This window comes from Melospiza georgiana, chromosome 3 (genome assembly GCF_028018845.1).
Source record: "Melospiza georgiana isolate bMelGeo1 chromosome 3, bMelGeo1.pri, whole genome shotgun sequence".
In the NCBI taxonomy this organism is placed as follows: Eukaryota; Metazoa; Chordata; class Aves; order Passeriformes; family Passerellidae; genus Melospiza; species Melospiza georgiana.
In genome coordinates, this window is record NC_080432.1 from 18795867 (window position 1) to 18815891 (window position 20025).

The following is a 20025-nucleotide window of genomic DNA, read 5'->3' on the forward strand; positions in this document are numbered from 1 at the left end:
CATGTATAGAAGCATACACTCCTTCAATAAATAAATATAGCGTGGTGGGTGGCCCTATGGAGAAATTCCCCTACACCCACCCTCAGTTCCTATTTCTGCCCCTCCTCTCAAAGCTCCTCCTCCTCTTCCTCCTCCTCCTTCCCCGCCCCGGCGCGGCCGGGCGCACCAACGGCCAGGAGCGTTTTGTCCCTGCGCGGCCGCCGTCCGGCGCGCCGGGGCAGGCTGGCGGTCGCCATAGCGACCGGGCCTAGGCTGGGGGCGGCCTCGCTCGGCGGCGGCGGGCGGTGCGGAGGGACGGCCCGGGCCGGCCGGGATGAGCCATGGCCTCCGTCAAGGTGGCCGTGCGAGTGCGGCCAATGAACCGCAGGTGAGTGTGGGGCCGCCGCGGAGCCGGTGTCGCTGACAAGGGGTGAACACCGTGTCCCGGCTCCGTGTCCCGGCGCTGACGGCTGCACCGGGGGCGGAGCTCTGCCGGGAGTTCGGGGGCTCTGCCGGGAGTTCGGGGGCTCTGCCGGGAGTTCGGGGGCTCCCAGAGCTCGGCCGAGCCGCTCTGCCCAGCAGGAGCGGCTGCTGGAGCTCTTCTCCTCCCCGGGAGGTTGGGAAGTGGCTCCCGGTGGAGCGGAGAGCAGCGGGTCCTTGCCTGGGAAGTTGCTTTGGTCCTTCTGCGTTGCTTTGGTTCTTCTGTAGTGACGGAAAAGTTACTCTGGTGAAGATGGAAAACTCTGAGAGGAGGGACCTGCCAAGGATGTATAGTCAGGCTTCTAAAATGGGAAAAAAACCCTAACTTATCTGGCAACAGCAACCTTTTCTACCTGCTTGAGAGAGAAATTGTTGTCTAGTTCATAGGGAGCCATCGTGGTAAAAGTTATCAGCTTATGTTCAAAAGATGTATATATATCTATATATGTATATATCTAATATATATAGATATAGAGACAGATATACATACATAGATATATAGATCTATATGGCTATATCTAGATATAGATACATCTCTATCTTTATATAGATATATCTCTATATAGGTATAGATGTAGATATATCTATATCTATATATGTATATATAAAAACCAGGCAGTCTGCTGCATTTGCTGTATGGACAGGAGCTCATCACCCACTTCCTGAGATGTGTCTGGGAAATAAACACCATTTTCTTCATGAAATATGTGCATAATATACACGACAGAGTTGATGGTTTAGGTTAGGAATAATATGTGGAAAGCTGTGTGATTCTACTGCCAGTGCTCTTCCTCTTCCCTTGTTCTGAATTTGTGTAGCCAGTTCAAAAGAAAAGTGGTTTAAAGCCCAGGCAGCCCATCAGGCTCCTGCTGTTCCTCTCACTGGATGTGATTCAGGTGTTTAAAACACACAATTTGTCACATTCTGAAAGCTGCTCCATAGCTTGTTGTTTTCAGTGGGGGAAAGAAAAATCTTATGAGAATAGAGCTGATGAAGGTAGGAAGGGGAAAATATTGCAGGTTGGTTTTGAATAATTTAGGTGGTTGGAGGTCTGGGTTGGTGAATAATTTTGTCACACTCTTTTGGTTCCCCCTGCCCTCTCCCTTGGGTCTAACCATGTGGTTCTTAAAAAATTTAAAAATTATTCTATATTTACACTCCACTTTTCCTTCAAGAATCTCTGACAGCAGTTAGCATAGGTCTTCGGGGTATTAATAAGACTTGTTATGTTCAATGTTTTGGTAGCATGGAGAAGTTTTGCAGGAGGAGTGCACCTGTGATCTGCTAAGAGACAAAAATGACACAGGAATGGAAAGCACATGGCAGAAGAGAGGGGTGGTGATTGTGATAGGCAGTGGAAGCACAGATCTGTCAGTTTGCAAGTGTTGTGGTAAAGGAATGTCACACAAAGGCTCTGGACATGGTGACTGTGTTGGGTGTAGGAGGATAACTTGGATGGGATTGGATCTGAGCATACCAAGAAAATGATGGAAACGATTTGTGGCACAATGGAAAAGGGCAAACCTGAGAGCAGGGCAGACAGAGCTGGGTGTGGGGCAAGGGGCAAGCTGAGGAAATGGTTTTTGTCACAGCTGTGTGGCAGCAGGCAGCTTGCTCTGAAAACGGGTGTGTCTGACCATGCAAACTGGAGAACCTACCAGTTTAAGCTGCTAAAACCTTGGGGTTTATGGGATGCTGTTAGGTGTTTGTGAAACATTACAAGGAAGCTGGATTTAGTGCCCTGGGATGTTGCTTTTAAGCGTTGATTTTTTAGAGGCAGTTTGGTGTGGGACCCAGCACTGGAGTCACTGCTGTTCCTCTCTATCAGTCACTGCTGCACTTAGGCTGGGTTTTGTAAAACCCTAATCCTAGGCCTGGGAGGATGCAGTAGCTTTTCTTTGCAGTGGGAAAGGCATGCCCAACTGCAAGCCAGGAGCAGTAATCATGTTTTTCTCAGTGGTTTCTCCAAACTGTTAGAATTGGAAGTGGCCTCTGGAGATCATCTAGTGCAGCCCCCTGCCAAGGCAGGGGCACCTTGGCAAGAGTTCCCTTGCCTGTGTCTTCTCTCAGCTCTGCTCCCTTTGCCTTTTGGGTCCCTGGAGAATTTTACAGAGGAAAAGCCTTTCTGCCTATTCAAAGGATCTTCACAGCCAGGTGTTCCTTCTCCAGCACCACATTTCAAAGTCCTTACCATGACACTGTATGGAGTTAATTTAGTTAAATATGCTTTGGTTTGTTTGAAGTTTGATAATACAGTGCAGCTCATTTTATGAGTCATTTTTAATTAGAGAAGGCCCAGTTGATGAATGGTTATAGGAGGACTCTTGCACTAAGGAGCAGTTGCACTGTGTGGGGTCACAGCACTGCTAATTGTGTGCTAAGCCATGAACAAGGATTTTGGAATGAAACCTGATGGGGAGAGGGTTGTTTAAGGATTATTTACTGTTCTATTGCTTAGCTAACAAACCTTTTTGCTTTCTTCTTCTGTGATTTATTTTTAATCTTCATTTTCTCTGACTTGACCTGTCAAATCCTTAACCATTTAAGTCCTTAACCATTCTTTGAGTAACATCCCAAATTGTGTTATACTGAAATATTTTGATTCTATCTCTGCATAATATCATGGAAGTATGTCTAATGGCTTTACAGTTACTGCTTTGAAACCAATTGTAGTATGAGCTTAGGTAGTTACTTGGTGAGTCTCCATCTGTCACTTGGTTTCCCTCATTCACCACTGAATTGCCATGACAGCCCTTAAGTCTGTGCTTGTAGCTGTAAATTTCTGTAAAGGCAGCAAAAAACCTTCAGCTGGCTCAAGTCTTGGTTTTTGTCATTGGATAGAAGGGGGGCGAGCTTGGGTGCTTGGTATATTCTGCTTTGGCAAGGTAATGGATTTGGACACCATCACTTCTAAGGTTCATTTTCCAACACAGTCACTAGAAACATTCCTAAGATGGGATTGTTGGGAATTGTAATTAGCTTTGAGGCACTTTTGCTGACATACTGAACAGATGACTGTGGGTGACTGGTTAGTAGTCACTGTCTTTTGCATAGTGTGATATCTGGGATCCTGATAGGCCTCACCTAATTCTGGCTCTCTATTTTTTATTATGCATAGCATCTGCATAGTTCATATAAATGCACTGCTTTATTTTCATCTGTTCATCAGTTTAAAAAAGAGAGAGAGAGCAGTATTTCCTTGCTTCCATTTTGTGTCATGTTTCATCTTTATGTAAACTAGAATTCAATTAGTGTTCCAGGAAGCCACTTTTATACTTTTATCAGTGTCTTGGTTTGAGACAATTTAAAGAAGATGCTGGAATGACTTATCTCCTTTATGATTCCAATAATCTCTATCCACCAATAAGAAATGAATACTAATACAGGAAAGTTTTAAAAAACCATGGTTTATTTACAAACAGGTAGGAAAAAAATAAATAAAATATCTCCTGCTAAATATCAAACTGCTAGACCTCACCACCCCACTGGAATGTGAAAAACGCCACTCACTTGTTTTTGAAATTTTAAAAGTTTAATAGTAATAAAATGGTCATAAAAATACTAATACAATTAGAGTAATTAAAATTTGGACAATTTGAATTAAGACAATACGAGACAATAAAAACAAAGAGTTATGGACAGTCCGGGTACCTCTTTCTGGGCAAAATCAGCCCGAAAAAGGACCCATATTAACAGAGGATTAACCCTTAAAAGCAACAGCCTGTTGCATATTCATACACCTCATCCATGATGCATAAATTCCATTCAAACACAGGATTCTGTCTGGTCAGCGTCAACTTCTTCCTCTGAATCCTGACAGCATCATCTGCCTGAGTGAGGCAGGAAGAAGTTCGTTTCTCCTGATAATGGAGCAATAAATTCTCTTTCTCTGAAGGATTTAGGTGTCCTGTTATAGTAAAATCTATGTATTGTATAAGTGGCCTTGCCCCAATCCTAGTTGTTCTAAATGGGCTGCAGCTGTGCTGTCCTTAATTGGGCAGCAGCTGTGGCTAATGAAGATAACTGGGATAAAAGGGGGTGGGCTGGCTGGTCAGGGAGAGCCTTGGAGGAGCCCTGATGAAGAAGCAGGAGCAGCACTGCTGTAAAGAGCTGCTTGTGAGAAAACCACCCAGAAGGTATGGGACTCTAGAAATAGGGTGACAACAATATGAATACAACATCCTGTGGCTGCTATCTCAGTGCAAGTCCTTTCTTTAGAAAAAAAGTATCTTACGTAGCACAGTTTCTATTCTAACATTTTGTTATAACCCAAAACTATATTTAACATACTACTTAAGAAAAAAAAGGAAAAAAAAGCTTTAGCTTGAGCAAAAATCGAACCGTGTGTGAAGCAAACACTGGGCTGTGCAGAGCCATGAACCTGGGCAAGCAGCTTTTAAAAACGCTCACTCCAAAAGCCAACTTCCTAAAACTCCCAATCCCAACTTACTACCCCCCCATCCCATTGAGATTCCCAACTGCAGGGTCCTAAAGACCCAGGAACAGATGGATGAATGTAGATATATGTATAGAAGCATACACTCCTCCAATAAATAAATAAATACATCACCCACCATGGTATATTTATTTATTGGAGGAGTGTATGCTCCTCAGATGGTTACAGGGTATGTTATTGTGGAGGGGTAGAAGGTAAGAAAATAAAGATAGTGCAGAAGGTAATCTCACAGCTGAGGAGTTGCAGCTGTACCAATCACCAAAGATTAGGAACAGGCCACAGCTGTGTCCAATAATGATGAGTGCTACAAAAGAGTGGGTTAGCTGGGTGAGGGGAGTTGGAGTTTGTTGGTTGTGCTGTGAACTGGAGAAGGAGTCAGTGCTGTGAGGAGCTGACCATGAGAAATCACTGAGAAGGTATGGGACTTTTGAAATAAGATGACAACACATTATCATTATGAATCACCCTAAGACAGTCAGTTAAATAAAACCATCTAAAATATGCCAAATAAGAAAAGCTGTTTTGATACTTAGTAAAGGATATGTCAACTTGATTCTTCTAAATACTGCCACTAAATTCTTGTGGCTCTCAATTTCTTACACCTGATAGCTCTGTTCTGTTTGGCTTTTAACTCATGCAGTGATAGAGGGATGCAAGCTTTTCCAGACTTTTATCCTGTTTCCTCTCTTTCTTGTATTTGTTTAAACTAATTATTGTGCTTAATTGGGTGAACAAACTAAATGAGGGTTATGTGCTGTCCTTACCTGCAAAGGTGCAGCTGACATCAGAAGATGGGTCTGCACTGTGATAAGTTTTTCTCTGTGCTTACCCAGCATTTTACTCTTAGCATTTTCAGATGTTCATTTAAATGAGTTGCCTAGGCTTTTTTGCAGCTCTCTTCTCATTGCCAATATGATGAAATAGAAATTCTAATTTGATTTCATGTTTAAGAAGGTTTTTTTCCTCTGCATGTACACACTCCAGAAGGGACCAATGGCAGAAGTACCTGTCCGACACTGTAGTGTTCCATATGGTTATGCAGCCATTCACAATTATGGCATGAGGATTAAAAGTTTTTCTGTTTGGTAGTGGGGAGACAGAGGAAGTATGTTCTGTTGCATAGAGACAGCTTTTGAGTGACTCTGGGATTTGTTTGGGTTGAAATCTGATACTTTAATCCACAAACACAGTCTGTGTGATTGTTCATTAGATGTGAGGTTGGCCCTCTTGGATAACTGCTGGGTTACACCTGGAAGTCTGAGCAACTCCTCTGCATGCAGAGTACCTTGAGAAATCTACAACCAGTACCTTATCTTTAAAACTATCTGCTTGCACAATCCAGGCTGTAGTATCAACAGCAGAGTTTTCAATGGCTCAAGTTAATAGAGCATTGCAAAAGACAGAGATATAAAAAAAGCTGTTTTGTTTCACAAGGAACTTGTGACTGGAGTGTTTTTGTAGCAGGAAAAAGAAATAAACAGGTAAACAGTGAAGAGCCAGCTGAATTCTTTGTTTCCATTCTAAATGTTTACAAGTATTTTAGGTAGCAACTTGCTGGGAGTATGAAATTTATAATTAAATAGCCATGCTTTTTAGAATTGAGAAGAGAAGCAAAAAAACATGCATGGAAAATGTATTATAAGATTGTCAATGCAGGGAAGAGGGAATTAATTGGTGTTTCAAATTAGAAATTAAGTATGAGTTACTGTATATTTTTCATTTTCAAGTTACTGTGTACATTTTTAATTTTCATAAGCTTATAAAGAGAGAGTGTTTAGACAAAATGTATAACACTAATGTATCACAGGTGAAATGAGAAATGATGGAGTGATTAGAAGGAAAGACACTCATAGCTAAATACCATATCTGTCTCTGAAGAGATAGCTAGACACTCACTGCTGGTTGTTGCCCTTTAGAGGTGTCCAGAGTGATCTCAGATAACAGAACTCACAGCTTAAATATGGCCAAGTGTTGCAATACTGTCACTTTCTGAACTACTGTACCAATGAGCTTTTATCAGCAAGCTGAGTTTGCTATTTCCTGTGGTAACTGTTTGAACTTCTATTTTAATAATGGTGCTTGATTCATAATCATGTACAATTCCTCTACTATGGAAAGGAGCTGAAAGATCCTTAAGCATAGGGTGAGGCTCTGATGTGCCTGGGGTGAATGTATATCTGTCCTGCCTCTGCCTTTTTATGTGGTTGAGTTTGAATCCAATAAAAATTTACTTTGATGCTGAGTTGGCAAGATGAACTAACTGTTCTCAATGTGGCTTTTTTACCTGGCCACATTTTTGTGTTCAGAACCTTGAGCATATTTCACAACCTTTGGCAGATTTTTCCTTTTTTTCAGATTAGAAACGTTTCTCTCCCTGAAATTAAGTTTATTGTGTATATATAATATAAATTATTGTGTATTATATAATACAAATTAAGCTGTGCATATTATGTACATGTAAGTCCCTTCATCAGTGTGCTGCTGCTGTTGTTGGCACTGGATCAGTGCATAACGCTGTAGACTGATCCCAGCTCTTGGATCATGTAAACTTGGTACTGAGAGTGCTTGAAGTCTGAAAGAAAGTGTTCTTAGTTTTGTAAGATACATCAAGAAATGTTTTTACTTTCTATCTTTCACCTCTTCCAAAGGAATGAGCTGTAGGGAGAGTTTTATTCTACGGTATGGTCATGCATCTTCTAGGATAAGTCCTGTACTACAGGGAGGAGCAGAGGAGTGAACATCAGCCTGACAATGTCCATGTCATCTCTCCTTAATAATCTGGTGCTTGTTCAGCTGTGGGTTACACAGTGGGGAATCTGACCTGTGTCTTACCCTGTAGGTGACATGACATGATTTTTGTGTGGCCACATGCTCAAGATGTAAAACTTGAGAGTAAAGAGAAGTGAGCAGGACATGCAGATGTGCCTGTTCTCCAGGGACTGTTGCTCCCTGGTTTTGGTGGTTCTTGATGTCAGACGTGGTGAGAATGTGTTATTTGAGAACAGATATCAGCAATAAATTATGACATAAACATTTGTGATTAGGAAAAAATGCTCTCAAGGATTATAAAAGTCTCAGAGATGGTAGTTGGGCTGCTGTTGCTGCCTGTAGTTCTGGGGTGAAGATGCAATTGAGTGTGCTAGGAATTGTAGATGCTGTATATTGTGAAACCTTTATATGGTATCTAGACAGATCATATATTTGAGAAAGGGTGTAGTAACCTGAGTTATAAAGGTGTAGACAGATCATTAAAAAATGAGGGAAGGCTGGAGAACCTGCTCTTGAAGCAACAACTTGCTCACAGCAGAGCATTGACTCAAAGGACTAGAAAATTAAAAAAAAACCCAAGAAAACCCCAGAGCCTAGTGACCTCACAGAAAAGTGTTGGTTGTCATATATAAAAATAAGAGCTGTCAGAAATCTTACCGTCAATACATTTTAAGGTGGTTTTTTTTTGTGTGTAAGAGTAGTAAATAGTGATATCTAAATAGTTTAGGCCTGTTTAAGTAGGAATGGAAAAAGCAGCTGTGAGGTGAGGAAAAAACACCCAAGTTATTTTACTCAGGAGTTTAAGGAGAACATTGCAGGTGTAAAGCAGAACAGATGCTCTTCTGAAGAGCGTAAGTTGAAGATGGTCTAACCATGTGTTTGGTAAGGGGTGGTAAAGCACAGTACTGGACAGCAGGGTCTGAGGAGAGTGGGCTTTGCTAAAATAAGAAGTTAAGTCAAATAGAGAAGCCATCAGCAAGGATAAGAGGTGCCTGGGAATTTGGATGCCACAGGTCAGGATATTCTAGAGAAACTTGTTGGACTCTCCTTAGGCTTTTCCACAAATGTCAGCAGTGCTCAAGGGAGCTGGAATTAAGGGATTAGAGAAATTTAGGGAGCTGAAAGTTCTAGGTTTAGCACTAGAGGATGCCAGCACTCTCTGGTGTTTGTTTCTCTACAGTTTCTCACCTGTGCTGCAGTACATGGTCTTTAAATGTTAGTGACTTGTTTTCCTCTTCTTTCTATGCTCTTTCACTCAGTGGTTAATTTTTGAAGGTTTTCTGCTTAGAAGCAATGGATCTGAATTTAGGAATGTGCTGCACTCTGTGTAATCCTTGTTTGCAAATACAGAGCCAAGCACTGAAGCTGTGGTTGGTGCTTCCCCCAGCAAGGAAATATCTCCTAAATCCTGTTTCTGGAACCTCATTATCTGAATTAAATTGGAAAAGATCAACAAAAATGATGGGAGTCCTTGATTCAAAGAATATCAAGCTACCTGTATACTCTGTGTTATAACTACCAGGATAGGTTAGGAGATGCAACTCTAAATGTATTTTCAGGGCTTAAATGCTGAAAAGAGAAATTAAATACTTAGTTATGGCTCCTTCTAAATATCTCTGGAGTAATGGAATGAAGCTAATAATGGATCAGCTTAAACAGTATCTAAGGAATTACTGCTGGTGAGATAGTGCAGGTTGTGTAAGGATCTCCTGAGGCTCAGGCAGTTGGATAGAGCTAATACCTTTTAAGAAAGTCATTAGAGGAAATCTTGCTTCAATGGGAAGGTAAGACCTGGCTGACTGTTAAGTAGCTCCTGTGCTTGCCATTTTATCTCACACCTCCTCTTCAGTGGTTGTTGCACAGCTTTATACAGAAAAGTGAGAATAACTGAGGTATGCAGTCTTTAAAATTGGATCTTGCTCTTTTCATGTAGCAAAGAAGATGGATCAGGAGGGAGAGTCCCCAAGTGCAGAGCTTTGTCCTTGTGTTGGTGAGCAGCAAAACTGGAGTGGACTTGTGTAGCCACATTTCTCTTCACAGAGAAAAGCAAGGCACAACTTCCCAAGAATATTTCTAGGATTAACATCCTCTGAACCTCAGAGAAAGAAAAGACAATTCTTATCTCATTTACTGCTCCTGTGCTGTTCACAAGTGGAATGCATTGTGGAAGATGATTTACCTGAAGGGAATTGATAATTGGATTTTGATGTGAGTGTTTTGATTCACTGGCCAATTGAATCCAGGTGTGTGTGTTGGGACTGTCACTGACAGTGACAAGAGGTTGTGAAGTGCAGTTGAGTGCTTGGCAGATTCAGTTTAGATGTAATGTAATATAGATGTAATACAATATAGAATAATATAGTATAATAAATTAATTATTTAGCCTTCTGATAAGATGGAGTCCTCCTCATCATTTCTCCTGGACATCAGGCAAAAATCTCTGCTAGACTTGTCCTGCAGAAGAAGCTCCAAGGAGTTTCAGCCAAGCACTGGACTCCCAGTAAGTGAAGAGTGAATAGCTGGGAGTGACAGTTCATTTTCCATAAACCACCACTTAGAGCCTCTGCTTACATGTGCATATTCTTCTGTCCTCTTTAGTGCTTTAATGCAAATAGTTCAGAAGTTTTCCAAGCCTGTGGATTTGTCACAATCATTACCTTGTTTAGTCTGTCTCCCTCCATAGCATTGAAGAACGAAGACCTTCCAATGCCAGTGGGGTTGGAGCACAGTGGTAGCATGGACACACGTGGGGCAGTGTATTTATAGGGGCCTTATGTAGTTTGCAATCCCCAAAACTTTCTGGTCTTAAGCATTTTGGACTTAAAAGCCTGGTTTTAGAATAGTGTTTTCCAAGTCCTTTATTTTAGTATTATCAAACACATTGCCAGGTTATGTATGCATGTTATATCACTGAAATGATGAACAAGAAAATACCTTCAACTCCTGCTTCTTGTTGAGAATTCCCTGAGACCAAAAGGAAAAAAGGTGAATAAGTGTCTCTGAATTGTAGCTTTCCTGAGGAACTGAAGTAAGAGAAAAGTGAGTCTGTTTGTTTTTCAGGCTTTGTTTATTTGAAATTAGGAGTAGTTATGAAATAAATGGGATTAGCACTCAACGCTTCTAACCTAACTGAGCCTTAGGACTTGAAAGACTCTTAGAAGTCTGAGTGTCTGAAAGGCAGGTATTATTGGTGAGAGCAGCTGATTGAAGAGCAAAATACTCTGTTTTGCAGAGGCCATGAGTACAAAGCCAGGGTTATTTACTGAGAGAGGGTTTTTGAGTTATTTAACAAATAGATGCATAGATGGCACTCAGCCTCTTAATTGCTGATGGGCTGAAGTTCTTATTGTTGATGAGTCAGGTACTTCAAATATTAGCTTCATGAAGACTCTTATCCAAAGAGTTTATACTGTAAATGCAAAGCAATAGTGAGATACAGAAACTTGGAGTGCACTCATAATTTTTCTGTATGCTTATACATTTGAAAGATATTCGTACTCAGATAACTGAACTCATTTATTGTTCTGTTCAGATTGTTTCTGTGTGTCTCAGTAAAGGAAAAAGTCACAGTAGAAGAGCCTTATGGATTCCTTGAGGAGCTAAAAGAGCCATGAAGTCAGGCTCTCAATTTTTTCCCCAATGAATTTCTAATTTGCAGACTTCCTACCCCAGAAGACAAGGGCACTGCAGGGCAGTTGTGAATTTCTGACCATGTTTTGCTGTACACAAGAGGTTAAGATAACACTGTCTTTGACTTGGGATTGCAGAGCTAAAATAACAAATTGGAGGAAACAAAATATTAAAAACAAGTACACAAAGTATCACGTGGGCTGAAATCCAGAAGTCCCATTACCTTCATAGGGGTATAATAGTTACAGCAGAATTCCAGAATGTCATCCATATCAACGGTTGTGTTTGAGGTTATATTTTATGTTGCTTCTGCCAAAGATGGGCTTTTGCTACATTTCCTTAAAGGCTGCTATCAGAAATGTGTAAGAAGAGGATTCACATGTGGCTATCTTAAAACTGTGCAGCACTAGTTCCCACTGGTGAGACCATTACTGAACCTGATCAGTATGCAGGCAAAGCAGGAAAGTTGCTGTTGAGGTAGTCTTCTACTTGAATATTAAAGTTTTTCCAGATTATTGGGAGATCATGGTGCATGCAGATACAATAACTTTAGTTAGCTGCTGTTTATATTTTAAAGTTTTGCATATGTGGCCACTCACCAGTTGTGATCAGAGTTCTTGGAAGGTGGAGCTGCCTAAAAGATTATATTGTATTTGTGGGGTGTTCTGTGGCAGGAAGGAATGATGAATCTGACTCTGTGTTCTCAGAAGGCTAATTTATTATTTTATGATACTATATTATATTAAAGGATAATATACTAAACTACACTAAAGAATACAGAAAAGATATTTACAGAAGGCTAAAAAGATAATAATGACAACTCGTGATTCTTTCCAGAGTCCCAACACAGCTTGACCTTGATTGGCCATTGAGTCAAAAGGATTTACAGCAGAAACTAGTGAAACAATCTCTAAACACATTCCAAAGGAGCAAAACACAAGAGAAGCAAATTAGAAAACAAATTAGATAATTATTGTTTTCTTTTTTTTTTCTAAGGCTTCTCAGCTTCCTAGGAGAAAAATCTTGGGCAAAGGGATTTTTCCAGAAAATGTGAATACCACAGTATTATTACAAAAGAATTTAAGAAGCAGATCAGGTACATGATTTAATATAGTGATCAATCTGTATGTGTTCCTGTGAGTGTGCAGAGTTTTCCCAAGAACACTGGATATCATTTGACAGAAGACAGCACAAAGACACCTGTATGTTCATATTTTAGGAGCATTACTGCAATATATGAAACTGCTGGTTTTCAGTGTTGCTGGTAAAATTTATTCTTATGGCTGAAAGTGTTTAATCTAGGCTGTCCTTCGTACAAGAACCAATACATGTGTACTAGTATAGACTTAGAGATTATTTCTGTTTCATGTCATATACAAGATTTCCCTTGTGTCTACATTCTCTGTCACTGGATTTATTGTTCTGGTTTCAGCTGCACAGCGGACAAAGTCCTGGGACGAGCAGAACTCTCCCTTTTAATTCTTTTCAAAATTTGCCATTTAAAAAAAAAAGTAGAAGGGAATGGGGGTATCATAAATCTGCACAAGCAAATGTTGATCACAGAAAACCCTATGGCCATACAAAACACGCTTTATGACAAAATTCTCTTTTAAAGTACCAAAATGGTGCAGAGTTTCTGTTTCTTTCTGAGACAAATGCAATCTGATCATAAGGAAGCTGTTTCTTTTCATTTCAATCCCCAGGAGTTTTTTCTTCTGTTTTCTTGTCTGGCTGGAAGTGAGGTGAAACTGAGGAGCTGGCACAGCTCATCTGTCAGCCAGCTCGGGCTCATTTAGGGCTTTGGAATCTGCTGGCTGCTGTCAGCTTGGTTTGACAGCACAGTAAAGGTCTTGAAGATAATGAAGATGTGCTGTCAGAGAAAATGGGCAGCTGTCAAGAGCTCCAGAGCTCTCCTAAGCAAGGGGAGGCTGCCACCCTTATCAGCTGTCACTGGTGCCCTGAGGGCTCCTTTCAAACTGAGCCTGAAGCACTTCTGACTGCACTTGTGCTGCTTGGTGTGTAATGTACGGGTGTTAACTTTAACATGTTCATATAACATGGCTTCAACCATTTAATGATGGCCTTGGAGCCATATTAGTCATGACTTGGAGATTAGGATTTGGAGATTCATTCAGCTTTTTGCTGTGTTGGTCTCAGGGAGCTTAGGAAATGCTGTGCTATTGCCCTGCTGTGATTTCCCCCCCTCTCCCCATTGCTCTTTCCTCCTGGAGTTAATTGCTGGATGACTGGCTGAATTGAGCAATACTAGAGGGGTAATTGCAGCACTGGGCGGGTGAATTTTCAGGTGTCTGTGCCAAGAAACTTGCCTGCATGATCACTTTGTCACTTGGTTATGAGCCAGGGGATCACGGGTTGTAAATTTCCGTCCCTTGTGATCCTGGAGCTCCACGTGGTGCATGAAGGAGCAATGAGAACATCCTGGAGGCTGTTCCTGAGTGCTGCTGTGTGAGCAGATTTGGCTCAGGAGGAAGCAGGATTGCTTAAACCATCAAAGCCTCAATTGTGAACCTGTTTTGGCAGCTGGTCTCTTTATATTATTTTGTGATGGAGGCTGGAATTTGCAGGGGCAGAGTGTTTGGTTAGTGGCTGAAGCTCTTCTCTGGATGAGGTTGGGCAAGTGGTTCCTGTGGATGCTGGTGAAGGTGCTGGAGGGTTCTCCTAGCCCTGAAGGTTACCCAACACTGCAGTACAGTGTTTGCAGCCTGAACCTCATCTTGGGGTGGCTTCATCATGCTGGTGTCCTCATCATCTGTCTTTTTGCTCAGAAATTGGTTTTACAGCTTTAAGCTAGGCTGAGAGGGAGAAGGACTGGCATTTTTTTATGCTGTGTTCAAAACACAGAGATAAGAGTTTGGCTTTCTCTGAGCTCAGTGCTCTCTGAGTTCTCTACCACAGAGAAAAGAGAGAGAAATGGGAACTTTTTTGCTGGTTTTCCTTGTTAGCTATGGCAATAAAGGTTTTTCCAGAATTGTTTTTTATGGAACTGTGAAAAATTCTCATTGTGAATACTTTGCTTGGTAAATAGTTTTTTCCACATTTCTCTAAGGAGATTATCTCCCAGACTGGTCGGGGAGGGGTAGCTGAATCCTGCCCTTTAGAGGAAACAAATCTGTCCCAAACTTTTAACTAAGGTGGGGCTTGCAATGAAAACTTTTTGGAAGTGACTTGGCCCTGATGAACTGCATTAAATGAGTGCCTGGAAATAACTGTCATCAAGCAAGAAATTGTTTTTTATGAGATGCTCTTAAACTCTGTATGTGTACAATAAATTATATGCAGCTGTCTCATATTAAAATGAAACTTGGGTGTTTGATTCTTGTTAATTTTTTCTTCCACTTCTTTCAGGTTGGCTTATTTATTCTGATCCAAGTATTCCTGTTTTAGGTTGTCTTCTCACTACTCCTCCTTCAGAAATGCAAAATTCTATTTATGAGTTGTATGCTAGTGCTTTCCAAGGTCCTTTTTTAACACTTTGAAATCCTCATTCTTCAATAATGTTTAATAATATTATCACAAAATTAATTACTTTAGACTTCTCAGAATTTTGTGTAGTTCATATATGGGTGATAGACTTTAAATGTTTTGTACCATTATTCCATTATTGAGTAGCTTTAGCAGAGTAATATGGAGACCTGGCTAGGTCTGGGAAAGAAAGCACTGACATACTTGATTATTTCCCCTTGAATGCCTTAAACATGAAGAAATAAAAATAAAAAAAGTGATAATTCTGGACCAAGGTTCTTCCTGCCTAGAGTCCTTACAGACTTCCTAGAGGAAGCAATTACAGTTTGCATTTGAAACAAATTTTTACAGTAGGATTGACCATTTAATTGGGCCAAATTACTTGTCACACCTTTGCTGAACAAATAGCTGCAGACAGGTGGAGAGTGTGGAAGAAGCAGGATGGCTGGGAGCCATCCACAGGCTGCATTACTGCAGCGCCAAGATCTATTTCCTGCAAAAAAATACCATTGGACACTTTTCTCAATTTCCCTGTTTATTATCTGTAGCTGTATTTTGGTGTTTCAGTATCTTAATCTAGACTAGTAATCATAAGACATACCTCAAAGTTTTCCGTGGTAAATCTAAATTCAATTGTATAATTAATGCTGTAATTATTACAATTTTCTCTTTCATTAGCTCTAGAAAATAACCTAATGTGTTGATATTTGCTTAAGCATTTTTATTTACCTAATCTTTATTCATTAATGTAGATTTTAAAATGGGTTTTGCTTTTCTTTACTGTTTCTGCTGGAAAAATGAATATGAACAGAGTAGCTGGAGGACGGAGACTTGGCTCATCTAGTGCACCACAAAGAAGAAAAAACACCAAAATCCTGAACTTGGTTGTCCTGTTATTGGGAAGAAGTTTCTCTTTTGCATTTTGTGCTGGTGCAAGTGAATATCCAGTAGTGTGAAGCAGCACTTTGTAGCTTTAAGGCCCTCTGCTTTGCTCTGCACTGGCCAGGCACACCAGGTGACTTTGCAGATGACTGTCGGACAGGTGTGTCAGCATTTGAAGAGGGAGGTTTTGTGTGCTGTGCATCTTTCCCTTGTGGCTCTTTTTTCCCTGTGCATGTTTTCATTAGCACAGGAGGTGCTGAGCTCCAGGCTGTCATTCAGGAGCAGCCTGTGTTGCTCTCTTGACTAACAATGGTGAAATTGCATCTCTGGCAGCAGGTTGGTACATGCTGGGTTTAGGCACCAAGCTCACAATTTTTTATGGTATTTTTGAAAACAGTCAGAAACCATTGTGAAATAAATGCAAGTGCATGAAAACACTTCTTTGGAACTGGAATTTTTCCTTCCTGGCATCCTTGTGCTTTGGGAAGCCACAAACCTGTGTGATTCTTTATTGGTAATACAGCCTCTCTCCTTTGCTCCTATGATGCATCAGAACTCAAAACACAGGCTTGGTACCTTATTTCTAAAAGAGTTTTAAAATACTAAGTTTAAACATTTAGTCCCTGTTAGCTAGACTATATGGATAAGTGGGAACTGCTGCTGCTGGAATGTTGGTGAGAAGCTGGGGCTTGTGATGTTGTGTTCTGGTTTGTCCTTCCTTAGAGCCATGCATTTGACTGAACTGGGTTTTGGATCAGAGTATTTCCAATTAAGAACAAACCACTTAATTGACTTGCAGAGTTAAATTTCTGAAATGGGTTTCCTCACACTTCTGCTCTGTTTCTGGATGAAGGAATTTGGAGGCAAGTCCAAGTGCTCCAAATATATGCTATAGAAGTAAATAAACATTGGGCACAAGAATTAAAAAATAAAATAAAAGTTAATTAATCTGAGAATTGACTGTGGCAGGCTGATGGGTGGAAATATGACTCTGGATAACTGTGGTATGTTTTATTTAACCTACTCAAATCTGTTGTTTTTTGGTTCTGTTTTTTTTTTTTTCAGGGAGAAAGATCTTAATGCAAAGTTTATTATTTCAATGGAAAAAAATAAAACAACAATCACAAACTTAAAGGTGAGTAAACACAATTTATAAAAGGAAGTTGTGACTCAATAGCTGCCAAAATATGACTGGACAAAACAGTGATGCTTGCTGCATTGTGGTCAATGGCTCCTAGTTGGTAAAATTCAGTGTTAAAGTAATGTTTTGGGGAAACCAGGTTACATTGTTATTGCTACACTGTGGTTTTCTGAAGATCACTCTGTAGGCTCTAGCTCATAATTTCTTCAAAGGTTTATCACTCAGGTCATTACTTAGCTGGGAGATGAAAGCCAACAATAGAATAGAGGTGTGTTTCTGATAGCTATAAAATCTCTGTTTCATCTGTAAAAGTCTTCTGAAATTGCCATGAAAATGAGCCAAGCCCAAAATCCTTTGCTATAACCTTTTGATGGTGTATTTTAACATTTCTCTCAGCAAGAGAAGCCATGTGCAGCAAATTGGTCTTTGCAGGATATTTTCTCATGACTAATATATGAAAAGGAGTTTCAATGTGTAGTTTTGCTGAAGTGTCAGCTGTCATGTCTTGACCATGATGATTGCCTTAAACAGCAGGTATGTCTCGCCTTTTTAATTATGACTCCATGGTGAGGTGCTGTTCATGGTGCAAACATCTCTCTGGCTCCTATAAATTATGTGTAGGATAATCCCTGATTATAATAACAGCATATATGAACCCATTTAACCTAGCCTAAGTATTGTGACAGAAATGTGCAGTGGGGTTAGAAGCAGTAAGCTAAAATTCAAATAATTGCTGCTGTGCTGCTTTATGAGGTGGCTGTCTTTCTTATTGAAGGGCATGCTTCCTCCTGATTTTGTGTTGTTGGAATCATAATCTCACCTGTCATACATTTCTAAATGTATGTAGCATTATGTTAGATTTGCATTCTGATTATTTATTGTCAAATGTTTTTAATTACTTCATCAGGATGTGTTGTACCAGCTCTGTTTTCTTTTTTTTTAATAGATACCAGAGGGTGCTACTGGAGACACAGGACGAGAGAGAACGAAAACATTTACCTATGATTTTTCCTATTTCTCAGCAGACAGTAAAAGTCCCAACTTTGTTTGTCAAGAAATGGTAGGATTTCTGATGTTAATAATTGATCTTTTTCCATTCCCTTTTTTTTTTTTGTCTTGGAAGCATTCCATGAAACTTCTTTCCATTGAAAGTGCATCTTCTGTAATTCAGAAATTTTCTAGATATCTGAGAGTCTGAATTTTGCTTTGTTCTTTTTTTTTTAAACTTATCTAACAGTGTAAGTGGTATGCTTTCTAAAACAGCAGGCTGAATGCCTTCTTTTAAGTTCTTTTTTCTGATTGGTGTTGTATAAGGTCAATTTAGAAAACATCTCTAAGCACTGAAATTGGTTTTGAAAAGCTTTTTAGAAAAAAATCCTCTTGAGAAACAAGCTTTATTCACTTAGAAACAATCTTACCTGGTTGAAGTGTGAATTTTTTTTTTCCTTGGTCCCAAAGCCTTGGTACACATTGAAGATGATTTTTTTCCTCCTCCCTTGAGTATTCACCTTAGGAAAGGACAAACCAGTTTTTCTTTCTGCATAGTCAGAACAGAAGATGAAACTTGGAGCTATAGGCATTATTCAGATAAACAGACCCTTTGTGACATTGCATTTCATGGGAATGTTGAACTTTTTGGTTCTTTCCCATTCCCTAATACATTTATTAAGTGAATCTCAAGTAAGTTGTGATTGCTGACTTCTCTTTTGATGCTGTAAGCTTTAACTGAGAGTAGTTCTTTCCCCTTAAAATAATGCAAGAGTTTACTGAATATCCTGTGAGCCAGCTGGGTCCATACTTTCTTGGTATGTATCCCATCTGCTCAGGAGCCCTTGAAATCAGGGATGCTGTAATGGCTTATCCTAAAAAGCCTCACAATTAAAACTATTCAGAAGAAACAGTAAGTTGAAGCCATTTTAAAATATTTATGAGAATGACAAGTTTTGCCATTTTATATATATATATATATATATATATATATATATAAAATTACTATAATTGATGGGGAATTTAGACTTGGAATTTTTCATTTAACCATCAGGGTAAGTGATAAATCCTCTTATATTCTGAATACTTCTTTTATTTCAGTGATATATTAAGGTTTGATAATGTATATTCTTAAACTTTCTGGATTGTTGTTTCTTGATGATGTTCTTTTAAGTAACTTTTTTTTGCTGTTTTTTGAAATACCAGGAAACACACATTTATCTGGCCATCAATGTAGAAATACCCTAATTACTGTGGCAAATTGTAGTAATGTATTTGAGAGGAATGATTTGAACCTGAGATTCTAGTGAATGGTTTTAGGCAGGTGTTTCAGGCCATATGGCTTTGCTAGAATTTTAGCAAATGCTTTAAATTGAGCACACAGAGTCAGGTAATTATTTATTTTAACTAATTTTGATACTGTATTTTTCTGTTCTGATTCTAAATGAAGCTTCTTGTGACTTGCAGCAGTTGTGACTTAAATTTATGGATATTTAATTCTTGGGTCTTCTAGATACCTGCCTTTAGATACTTCTGGAAAGCTGTGTTAGACAAGACCACCTTAGAGGAACCCCAGGAAGAAATTCATGGTGTTAGTAGGCTCTTGCTGTTACAGTGCAGGTTATTTACAGAATCCAAATTTGCTGTGAAACAAATAAGTTAATTCTTGTCAAAACAATGATTTGCAAAGTAAATTTGAATGCACACAAATAGATATCCAAGTTGTAGTCTATATTGATGTCCACTTTCCACATATAAGTGATAAGTTCCCCTTTTCCAAGTTTTTCCTTCTGGAGCCATTTACCTGCTTCAGAGTGGGTCAGGTAGAGGCAAGATTACTATAACTTGCCCATGTCAGGAGTCTGTAGAAACAAAAATAAATTAAAATGCCCACATACTGATGGCTGAAGCAGCCTTGAGCAATAACTTTTAAAGCTGCGAGTTTTATGATTGGTAATGATAGGATAAATCATAAATTTGGCTTCAGTATGTGTGTTCAGTACTGTGCTGTTAAAGTGTATTCCACAGCCTTGGACACCTCCTGTGTCTGGGCTGGCAGGAGTGTGGACTTCTCTTGCTCAGCTACAAAAATATTGTTTCTCAGGTGTTGTTTTAATTACACTGTGTGCAGTGCTTCAAAAACAAAAGGAGTCTTTAAACTATAGGGAGTGCAAGTCCTAAACATGCACTGCACAATGGACTGTTTTGCCTTTGTTAA

At 39.7% G+C, this 20025-nt stretch overlaps 1 protein-coding gene across 2 annotated transcripts in view; it reads left to right on the forward strand.

Moving 5' to 3' along the window:
- Window positions 1–293: 293 nt before the first annotated feature.
- The window catches only part of KIF16B (kinesin family member 16B), a 140402-nt gene continuing 120670 nt past the window's right edge, over window positions 294–20025 (forward strand). For both annotated transcript variants that reach the window (XM_058021110.1, XM_058021111.1), the window contains exons 1-3: window positions 294–367; window positions 16745–16814; window positions 17767–17880. In XM_058021110.1, coding sequence (XP_057877093.1) covers window positions 321–367; window positions 16745–16814; window positions 17767–17880 — 231 coding nt within the window. In that variant the 5' untranslated portion in view covers window positions 294–320. The remainder of the gene's footprint in view (window positions 368–16744; window positions 16815–17766; window positions 17881–20025) is intronic.